The following is an 11,116-nucleotide window of genomic DNA, read 5'->3' as shown; positions in this document are numbered from 1 at the left end:
GGAAATGTGTCTCTTTGGGGAGTTGGGAGAGTGGAATAAAGAAAGGCTTCTTGAAAGAAATGAATTTTGGAAGCTCACTTTGGAAGATACTTGATTTTGGTGTGCAAAATGGGATGAATTCCAGTTTCAAGGGGTAGAATCAGTGAAGACATCAATAGAGATTGTGTCAATGAATTGTAAGACTCAGAAACAGAACCTTGGCTTAAGCAAGAGATCAGACACAATAGTTCTGCCTCAGGGAACTAACAAGCAATTTCAGGACTGGTCAAATTAAGGTAAAAGTAAAATGCAAGTGTTGAAATTTTAACATGCATCCAACTCCTGGAGTGCAGTTTCTGTGGACACTGAAAATAATTTCAATGTTTTCCCTCCACTCCCCTATTCGTTTACATCCTCTACATTCGTGCCGGAGACTGACTCCACATGTGAGGCATGTCTCTGAACCACAAACCCAGCCCTCTGATAGTGTACATAAAGCTGAGGGCCCCTTAATCCCTTCAGGAATACTCACAGGGTTGCTTAAGATTGATTAGCTGCTCTTTTAAAAACCCAAATAAAATTGAATGAATTAATCATGATGCGTTTTCTGAACCGGATTTAGACCTCTGAGATTTACAAGTAGTTTTAATTTATTTTTGCCACACCCAGCGTTGTTGAGGCCTTGCTCCTGGCTCTGTGCTCAGGGATCACTACTAGCAGGGTGTCAGGAGACCACAGGTGGTGCCAGGGGCCAAACCCGGGTCCCTCGAGTGCAAGGCAAGTGCCCTACCAGCGGTACTATTCCTCTGGCCTACCAAATAGTTTTAGAGGCTCTTTGCCCTCACCCACAATTTTTTTTTCCCTTCCGCAAATCTCACTGGATTTCCGCAGATTAAACTTTTTCTCACTTCAAGAGTAAGATCACAGCAAGCCCGCCGCCCCCACCCCCACTCCTTTCAAGGGTTCGATGCAGTCGCAAAGAGAAGCCGGGGATTTTCAGTTTCTCTCTCGCAAAGCAGTGGGAAGGACCTTCAGGCCCAGAGGCTCCTGAAGGGAGGGAGGCGGTTGCCACGGCAACCGGGCCCAGGAGCTGTTGGCTCCGGGGCCCCCGCCCCCTCCCCGCGGTAGCCCAGGGTACCGCCGGACAGCGTCCTCCCGTGCTCCGCGTCCTGATTGGCTGTCCCGGGCGCGCGCTGATTGGCTGCGGCGCTGCCTCGCGGCCGGTGGCTATGGAGTCGGCGGCGGTAGATGGTTGACCGTCGGCTCCTGCGCGGGGGTCGCCGCTCGCGCTCTTTCCTCAGCCCCGAGCGGGGCGCGCGGGTTCCGGGGCGCTGGGCCTGGCGCGCGAGGAGGAAGCCCCGAGTCCCAAAATGCCGGGCGGGAGTAACGAGCCGGACGGCGTCCTCAGCTACCAGGTAGGGCCCCGCCTCCCGCCCCTCCCCGGGCGCAGCCTCCTCAGCCCGGGCCCCCGCCCGCGTCGGCCCCCGGCCCCGCTCCCGGGCCGCTCCCCGAGGGCGGGGGAGGCCGGCCCGGGGCGCCAGGGGGCGCTCGGGGCCCGCGGGGAGGGGAGGGGAGGGGAGCGGGCCGGGCGGCGCGGGCTTGACCTTGGGGCCCGCCGCGCTCCGCCGCATCCCGGGTGGGCGCCGCCGTCCCCGCCCGGGCCCGGGTCTCGGGCGCCCGGGGTGGGGGTGGGGGCGCCCCGGGCCCCGCCGCCGCGGTTTTGTGCCTGGTTCGCCGAGGCAGAGCCGGACACTGCAGCCCGCGAGCGGCCGGGGCGGGGGCTCGGGGGGTCGGGGGGCTCCCGCCTCCACGCTCGCACCCACGGCCGACGGGGTCCGGGTGGGGAAGCGGAAGTGGGATGGGAGTGGTGAGGGGCCGGGGGAGTGACGAAACCGGGTTGGAAATAACCCGACTCTGCCGGGGGTGATGGCGAGCGCCCGGCCGGATGTCCCGCGTCCGCGGCTCCTCCATCCTTCACCTGGCGCACACAGGCTTCGTGACCTTGAGCGAGTCCCGGGCTCCGCGGAGCCTCGGTGTTCCCCCTCTCCGAAATGGGCACGGCACTGGCTGCTTTGTGAGCGCCGGGCCGAGTGGTGGGCCCTCGAGGGAGGAGCAGTTCGCCAGCGGGCTTTGTGGCATGATGCTTGTTTCGTGGAACAACAACGGTACCTGTGGGTGCCTCCCTGAGTTCTCAGCCCCGTCCCGTGCAGTCGGGCTGTAAGTCATCGCTGTTCTGGAAACGGAGTCCGAAGGAGAGGGTGTGTGTGTGTGTGTGTGTGTGTGTGTGTGTGTGTGTGTGTGTGTGTGTGTGTGTGTGTGTGTGTGTGTGTGTGTGTGTGTGTGTGTGTGTGTGTGTGTGTGTGTGTGTGTGTGTGTGTCTGAAGAAACCCTTCTCAGAAAGGATGAGGGGTCCTGTAAGCAAGGGCCACATTGATGGCAGGGACAGTTCCTCTAAGGAGGCAGGGAAGATTGTCCTGAGTCTGTACCAAATGAGTATCGATACAGAGTCTGCGTCCCTGGTGCTTACTCCTAGAAGATCCGCGATTCCTCCTTTGCTTGGTCCATTAAAAAGGAACCGTGTCTAAGAATTTGGAAACTCTTTCCATCTCCAGTCCCCCGAGGCCTACTAAGTGTCATCAATCTATGTGCAGGAAACAGTGATGGACAAAAATAGGCAATGTCTTTTGCCCTACTGGAGCGTCCCATCCAATTATTTCAAGTCTAGTCATCACACAGATACATTATCAACTATGACAGATGCTTCCGAAGACAGACAGGCAGTGCTGTGGGCGTGTCTAACAGTGGTCTAGCCTTGCTCTCAGAATATTTGTGCGAAGATCTAAAGAATAATGTCAGCTGAGGGAAGGAGGAGAACAAATGGCACTGGAGACAAACAGAAGGACACACGCACAAGTCCTGTGGCAGAAAGTGGGGTACACCTGATTAGAATTTCTGAAGTACATACTGTGTGGCTGGAACCACAGAGAGCAGTGATGGAAATGAGGTGATTCTGGGGTCTTAATTCTCAAGACATAGCTTTATGGCCCTTGTTGAGGAAGTTGCTGCTTTTTGGAGAGGGCCGGGGGTGGGGGGGGCGGTGGTTCACATCTGACAGTGTTCCTTTCTGCACTCATTTGTTGGACCATATGTAGTGTTAGTGCCAGGGATTGAATCCAGGTAAGTAGCGCAGGAGCACCTTATCAGCTGCACTATCTCTCAAGCCCTGCTTTCTTGTTTGGTCATACCTGATGGCCTTTTAGGAGACCTTGGGACCTTGGAGATCAAACTGAGAGCTCCCTCTTGCAAAGCGTGCCCTCCAACTCTTTGAGCTATCTCCCAGGCCCAGAAGTTGTATTTACTGAGGAATAGGGGGAAGCCACTGATGGGGCTTATGCAGGGAATAAAGAAAGAGAGGCTGGATGGAAAATAATAATAATAATAATAATAATAATAATAAAAAGAGGCTGAATGGGAGAAGGAAGTGAGGATGGAAGGGAGGGTTGGAGAGAGGAAGAAAGGAAAGGGAAAAGAGGGAAAAGGACAGAAGCTAGAGATAGTTCATAATCAAGTTTTCCAACTGAAGAGCTTTCTCTAGCTTCAGTTGGAAGAACAGACAGAAACAGGGTTTTGGGGAGATAGTTTTTGGGGAGATATGAGGAGATAGTTTTTGGAGTAGAATGGAAAATAGTTTTTTTTTAATTTACATGTATTCCATGAAACTTATGGATGCTGAGGTGAGGAAAAGAAAAAGAATGAGCAGGAGGACTTCATGAAGCTTGAGGTTGGGTAATAGAAAAATGAGATATAGAGAGGAAAAGAAATAAGGGTAGAAAAAGGAATGGAAATGCTGGTGAGTTTGGGGGGACAGATTTAACCAATTGAAAATGATTAGTTGTCTCCTCTGTGCCAAGGAAGGGGGCCTTCAGCTCGAATAGTGAGCTGATAGTGTCACTTGATACAAATATATGGCAGGCATCACATCTAGGTGGCACATCTGTGCCGTTTCCTCTAGTTTGGATGATTGCACTGACTCCTAGCTGTTCTCTCTGTTCTCCAGCTTGCTCTTCCACAGAATCCAGAAGCATTTATTAACATGAATCAGATTATGTCATAACCTATCTTGAAACTCTTCAGTGGCTTCCTAGTACATTTTAGAATAACATCCACATTCTTTATTGTGGCTGACCAAGCTTTAAAAAGAGACTTGCCCATTTTCCTGATTGCTCTCCTTCTTCTCTCCCAAGTACCTCTGAACTGATCTCTCTGCTTTTTCAGTTTGGGAAGATCCTTCATGCTTCAGACTTTGTTGTCATCTCTTCTGCCGGATAGCCTTTTACCCTGCTGTTGATTCAACTCACAGAATCCCTCCTTAGAGTGGGTTTCCTTGACCTTCACCACTCGTCACCATTTCATAAGGTTCTGATTTATTTTCTTAATAGCATATATAATTTACTACAGTGTTCTTATTTATCTTTTCAGATAGAAGATTTATTGTGGCAGGCACCAGTAGAAATCCTTGCCATCTAGCACAGTGTCTGCTCTGATTTAGGTACTCAACTGTATGAGTAAATGAATGACTTCCAATTCCATAGTTAAGGTGTCTCACCATAAGAAGCTTATGAAGGGGGCTGTAGAAATAGAACAGGGGTTAGGGCACATGTGCCCAACCCTGGTTTGATTCCAGAACCACATGCCCTTGCCCCTGCAGGATCTGTGAGTGTAGCCTTGGACTCCCAGCTGGGAGTGGCTCCTGTGCCCTGAACACTTCTTCAGAGTCCCCCATTTCCTCAACAAAAGTAGTTCAGGATTATCGCAGAGCAAGAGACAACCATTGCTTAGTGACACAAAAGGTCTCCCTCGCCTTCATTAGGTGTTCAGCTGAACTCTTGCCTTCCATTCTATCTATCCAAGGTCTAGCTCCACCTTATTCTGACAATCACTCAGTCTTTTCTGGTCACAATATCTAGTAGATGATTCTTCCACTTCTTCTGTAGGATATTCACATTCATCTCTGCTCCTTACCTGTTGGTTCTCTTTGTTGTTGTTGCTTACGTAAGTTAAGTTATACTGGGTATTTGCCATATTCTAGGCATATGCAAAGTGCTTTCATGCTTTATCTCATTGAATTCTCTCTTAATCTTGAGGGTTACTTGTAACACTTGACTCTAACTTAATTCTTAAGAATTACAAACAGCAAACTGAGCAGACAGTTTCTAGGAGAAAAGACCAAAGAAGTTGAAATTATCAGCATTTGAGTCCAAGTTGTTTTGGGAACTGTAGGGAGGTTCAAGGCAGAAAGAAGTGTTAGAGGTGTGAAGCAAGTGCATTTGGGCAGTTATTAAGGCTTTTTATGTGAACCAGGCCTGATCAGAATGGAAAAATTTTACAGGAGTCTTCAGAATAACAGATGAAGGTAAATGGGTGATAATTGGAAGGAAATCACACTGTGTCTTCCGGTGGGCCTGAAAAAATCCCAAGAGTTGTTGAAGGAGACTGTAATGCTTAGTGCCCAGTGACTCTGGCACATGCTGAAGCACAGTAAATATTTGCTGCGAAGGTGAGTGAATGGCTCTGTAGAGAATGGTCAACTTTTCTGAGGGTCATGGTTAGTTTATGATAAGTAGTTAATAAATATTTGCTGGATGATTTTGAATGAAAGTTTCAACCATAGCAGTTTTTCCCTTCAATGCAGTGTAGTGTACAAGCTATTCTCTCCCCTCTCCCAACACATACAAGTTATTCTTGCCCTATGTGAGACTTGAGGAACCTGTGAGAGTTCTCCTTACCTGGCTTTACCAGCTCTGCTGGGAGCTTCAGTGGAGAGGTGTGACTGTCCTATTAAGCATAGAAACGGAGCAGCTGGTTGAACAATTCAGGCTCCACGTTTACTTCCTTTGGAACTTACAGATAGTGGTTTGTCTTGGCAGGGTAAAAGGGGCTCTCAGTCAAGCCTGTCTGAGTAGTAATCGCACAAAATAGCAAGTGTGTTTATTCTAAGTCTGCTGCTAGGCTACAATAACAAATGTTAGATAATAGAGAGGTTGGTTATTTCACATAGGTGCTTAGCAAGTTTTTGCTGGTCTTGGTTGTTAGGAAGTCACTATGTATACTTTAGTGTCTATCATTGCCATAATGTTATCTCAGAGTTGGTGACTTAAAATAACCCCAATTGATTATTTTATGGTTCAGTAGCTCAGAAGTCCAACACAAGTCTCACTGGACTAAGACCAAAAGGATCATGGGGCTTTGTATCTTTCTAGAGCTCTAGGAGAAAGTTTATTTTCTGAATGTCTTCAGTTTCTAGAGATTGCTCACTGTTCCTTAGTTCATAGTGCTTTGCTCTGTCTCCAAACCAGCAGCCATTGTAGCAACTCTCAAACCCCATTTTTGTCCAGTGACTGCACAAGTCCTCATGGAACCTTTTTTTCTAGTGATGGGTTGTGAGGAAGTCAAGTTGAGGGCATTGTAGAGCTGGGGATTGTGGGTCAGATTCAGGAACAGGATTTGGAATGAGGAGGAAGATGGAAGTGAGGAAGGGATGGAGTACTGCTGAAAATCTGGTAGTAGAAATTTGAAGTGCAAGGTTCTACAGCTCAGAGGATTTAAGAAGTAATAATATATATATATTAAGCTGTCCTTACTTTGGACATTAATCATGATTAAATGATGTGAGTCTCTAAAATGATGAGGTTCTTTGTTTTTTCAATGTTAGCTGATAATGTTAATACAAGGAAATCAGAGACACTTGAGTTGAAATCTTCTTTTTTTTATTGAATCACCATGAAAAAAAATAGAAAGCTTTCAGGTTTAAGTCTCAGTCATATAAATATTAAACCCCCATCCCTTCACCAGTGCACATATTCCACCACCAAGAACCCCAATATACCCCCCTCCCACCCTCCCACACATGAGTGGCTAATGATCTTCACTTTATTCTCCCTATACTTTGAATACATTCAATGTTTCAATAGAGAACTTACTATTATTATTTGGAATTCCCCCCAGTAATCAAGCCTGCTGAAAAGGCATCATTTAATAATTTGTTTTCCATTGCTGAGAATGAAGACTATGAGTTTGTGTGGCCGCTGTTGCAGCCGCATGGTTTTGGATTTCTGATATTTTAGCTCAGTTCAAAGTCTAGATGCATTTCTGTAAGAAGCTGCTCTGGGTGCCAAGTTGGAATCTTCTTATTCCAGTTAGTTCATAGATCTTTTTTTTAAGCTTTGATTTAGGACTTGGGGACATTCAGTGAGGTAATATTGTAAGTGCTCAATAGTTTTATTGGAGCTGTCGCCTACACCTGGCCATGCTTAGCACTTACTCCTGGCTCTGGCCTCCTCAATAAATCCTTTTTTTTTTCCTTTTCGGGTCACAGCCAGTGATGCTCAGGGGTTACTCCTGCCTCTGCACTCAGGAATTAATCCTGGTGGTGCTTGGGGGACCATATGGGACACCAGAGATTGAACCCAGATTGACCGCGTGCAAAGCAAATGCCCTAACCGCTATATTATTGCTCCGGCCCCAATAAATACTCTTTTTATTTAGGGGCCATACTTGGTAGTACTCAGGGCTTACTTCTGGCTCTTTGCCCAGGGATCACTCCTAGTGGTCTCAGGGAACCATATGGGATCCCGGGGATTGAATTCAGGTTAGCAGCATGCAAGGCGAGCACCCTGCCTGCTGTAATATATATTGCTCTGGCCCCTTTTTATTGATTTAAAAAAGGTTATATATTGGGACTGGAAAGATAGCTCAATGGACTAGAGATCATGCTTTATGCATAGGAGCCCCAGGTTTGGTCTCCAGCACCGTAGGGTCCCCCCCAAGACCCCTACTGACCACCCTAAACACAAAGCCAGGAGTAGCTTCTGCGCTCTCCAGGGTATGGTCTGAAAACAAAAATTTGGCAAAAAAGAGGTTAAATGTATCAAAATTTCAGACATGCAAAAACATTTTTTGGTTTGGATTGAGGGTGGGGTGAGAGGATTTATAATTTCTGAAAACTCTGTAATTTAGGAGAAAAGATGAAAAAGGAGTCTATGGAGGTGAAAAGCCTGAGATTCCCTGCTTTCAGGAAAGGAGGTGAATTACCGAGTACCTGTAGACAGGCCCACCTCCCAGAGTCCAGAGTGGAGAAATAGGGAGGGGTGTGAGTAGGTGGCCTGCAGTGTGCGCCTTCACCTCTCCCCTGAGGCCATGTGACAACCTCCATGATCTAGAACATAAGGTGGGAGTCTCCCTCCTCTGCCTTTTCCTTTGTCCACTAGCCTTGAGAATCTGATATTACTCAGCTATAATTTATTCATTTTAAGGCGTATAACAATGTTTTCTCTCATAAGATGTGCCTTGCAATTTCAGCGTTTTTACTGTGTTATTTATTCCCTTAGTTCTCTTTATCTTATTTAGTCCTAGAGGCTGCCACCCAAGACAGTCAGCATTTATGTAGTGGATCATTGTGTCTGAACTAAGATAAGTTAGAAACTTAAAAATAAGACTTTTTTTTATAGACTAGAAACTTCTCAAATTCACCTGTTTTTTTTCTCCCCATGCCCTCCCTTCTTTCCTTTTTCTCTTTAAGTTTATATAATGTATTATCATGAGTTGAATCTTTTCTGAGACAAAAGCTCTCTTGAGAATTTTTTTTTAACTCAGGCAAGATTTTTTTCATTTTTTTAAAAATTTTTCTTTTTAACGAATCACTGTGAGGTACAGTTACAGATTTACAAACTTTCGTGATTACGTTTCAGTCATATAATGATTGAGTACCCATCGCTCCACCAGTGCCCATTCACCACCAATGTTCCCAATATCCCTCCTGCTCCCCCGCCTATGTGGCAAGCACATTCCCTTTTACTCTTTCTCTCCTTTTGGGTGTTATGGTTTGCAATATGGGTACTAAGTGGTCATCACGCTCTGTCCATAGTCTACTTTGAGCTCACATCTCTTGTCCTGAGCGAGTCCTCCAAGCATCATTTACTTAGTGATTCCTTCTCAAAGCGAGATAGTTTTTATTGAAGGAAATTTGTTTAGATATAAGTGGAGAGAAGGAAAGGAAGTTGCGTTTAAGAGTATTCAAACGAGTTTGAAAGAGCAGCAAGCAAAGAGACCTAGAGATAAGCAAGATACATGTTCCAGAGAGAACAGAACTTGAAGAGCAAGCCACTCGAGAATCTGATGAAAATTATGAACCCTCTCCCAAGAAAAATAGGAAGCCTAGAAATTCCTGGTTAAAAACACATCCTCTCTGCTATAGCCAGAGTGATGGTATAGTGGGCTGGGCACTTGCCTTACAGGTAGCTGACCCGTTTGATCCCTAGCACCCCCAGGAGTAATCCCTGAGTACAGAGCCAGGAGTAAGCCCCTAGAACAGCTGGGTGTGGCTCAAAACCAAACAAACAAATACCCTCGTCTCTTCCATAAGTAATGATGGTATCATAGAAAATAGCCAAGAATGATGTGTCTAATAAAAGTGCAGACCAAGGGAACTTAGTAATTATTTTCATTTTAAAGTAATTTTAACTTAGCTTTTTATATGTTCAATATATTTCAGGTCTGTACTAAAGTTGAGAGACTTGTAAAATCAGTGACACCTATATGTGACCTAACTTCAACTGTGAACACAAAACCTATCTTGTTTCATTTATGTCCCCATTTATTCTTTAAATCCCAGGTATCTTATCATTTCATCAGTAAAAACCTAACTAATGGTTCTCTGTATTTTTGTGGTGACTCGAATGGGATCCAGAGCCTACCATATGCAGGGCAAGTGCTGTCCACTGAGCCACACTCTCAGCTATAGCTTTATATATTTGTCTTGTTTTGTTTTTTTGTGGTGTCAGGTATCCAGCCGAGGCCAACATGCAAGACAAATGTTCTGCCACTGAATCACATCCCAGCCACATTCCAGGCCTTTTAAAAATAATATAGTCACCACATTACCCTATGATTCACTGCATCACTGTCATCCCCTGATTCACTGTATCACTGTCATCTCCTTGCTCATCGATTTGCTCAAGTGAGCACCAGTAACATTTGTCTTGCACGCAGCCGGCCCGGGTTTGATTCTTCTGTCCCTCTCGGAGAGCCCGGCAAGCTACCGAGAGTATCTTGCCCACATGGCAGAGCCTGGCAAGCCACCTGTGGCATATTCGATGTGCCAAAAACAGTAACAGTAACCCTATGGATATTTTACTTAAAATTAAAGATGTTTCCTTTGATCAAATACTCAGTTTAAATTTCTGTGTCTTGTAAATTTTTTTTGATAGTTGGTATATTTGAATTGGAATCCAATCAAGGTCCACACTTTCACATTCAAACATGAACTTTTCAAATGCTTTGGCTAATGGTGTTTGACTGTATCTGTTTTCTTTGGCAAGACAAAAGAGGTGGCTGAACATTTGTTTAGTGAATTTAGGATATGGTTAACCAACCCTAAGGAAAAATGTCAAATTTTCAGCCTGCACTTTCTAGATGACTGACCTTATCTTCATGTTTTGCCTTTATAGTCTTAGAATCAAACGATCAGTCATCCTCTCCCTCCTTCCTTCCGCCAGATTTCTGCTGTGACCTATGCCGTGGCAGGTATCCATGGACAGTACTGAGTATTATAATGAATGCTCCCGGTCCTCTGGGTATTACAAACCTGTGGTTGTTATATAATCGATTTATAGAAAGTGCTTTTAATATGAATATATATGAGGCCTTATAGAAAATACCTGATCGTATGATGAAAAATTCAGAACACTAATAAATCTTTAATTAGCAAGATGTATTGGGTGTTTGCACATGCTGGAGACTGTACCGTCAGGTGAGTATCAGTGCTATTGGAGAGGCTAGGACACAGTCCCCACTGTTCTGGAACTGTAGGAGTGTGAGCTATGCACAGTGCTAGCCTACTGTACCAGGCTGTGGGAAAGAAAGAGGAAGCTGTGATCTAAAAGCTAAGCTGGGTAAGCAAATAACAAGCCTAAAAGGCAAATCCCTCCTTCCCCACACCCCATCTAAGATTTATTCAGTAAGAACTTCACTACATCAGATGGGACTGGGGAGGTTTTTTTTGGAAAGGGGGCGCATACCTGGCAGCACTCAGGGCTTACATCTGAGTGTGTGCTCAGGGATCATTCTTGGCAGGCTCAGG

The 11,116-nt window shown here is 45.9% G+C and overlaps 1 protein-coding gene across 2 annotated transcripts in view; it reads left to right on the top strand.

The window, feature by feature from the left end:
• Nucleotides 1–1,147: 1,147 nt before the first annotated feature.
• SLC4A8 (solute carrier family 4 member 8) overlaps nt 1,148–11,116 on the top strand; it is a 95,926-nt gene continuing 85,957 nt past the window's right edge. Inside the window, exon 1 of one of the 2 annotated variants that reach the window (XM_055124967.1) lies at nt 1,148–1,394. In XM_055124967.1, coding sequence (XP_054980942.1) covers nt 1,350–1,394 — 45 coding nt within the window. In that variant the 5' untranslated portion in view covers nt 1,148–1,349. The remainder of the gene's footprint in view (nt 1,395–11,116) is intronic. The other variant, XM_055124968.1, reaches the window with a different exon arrangement.

The sequence above is a fragment of the Sorex araneus genome, chromosome 2, assembly GCF_027595985.1.
Source record: "Sorex araneus isolate mSorAra2 chromosome 2, mSorAra2.pri, whole genome shotgun sequence".
Lineage (NCBI taxonomy): Eukaryota > Metazoa > Chordata > Mammalia > Eulipotyphla > Soricidae > Sorex > Sorex araneus.
Note: the sequence above shows the minus strand (reverse complement) of the source record. Positions and strands in the feature narration are given on the sequence as shown.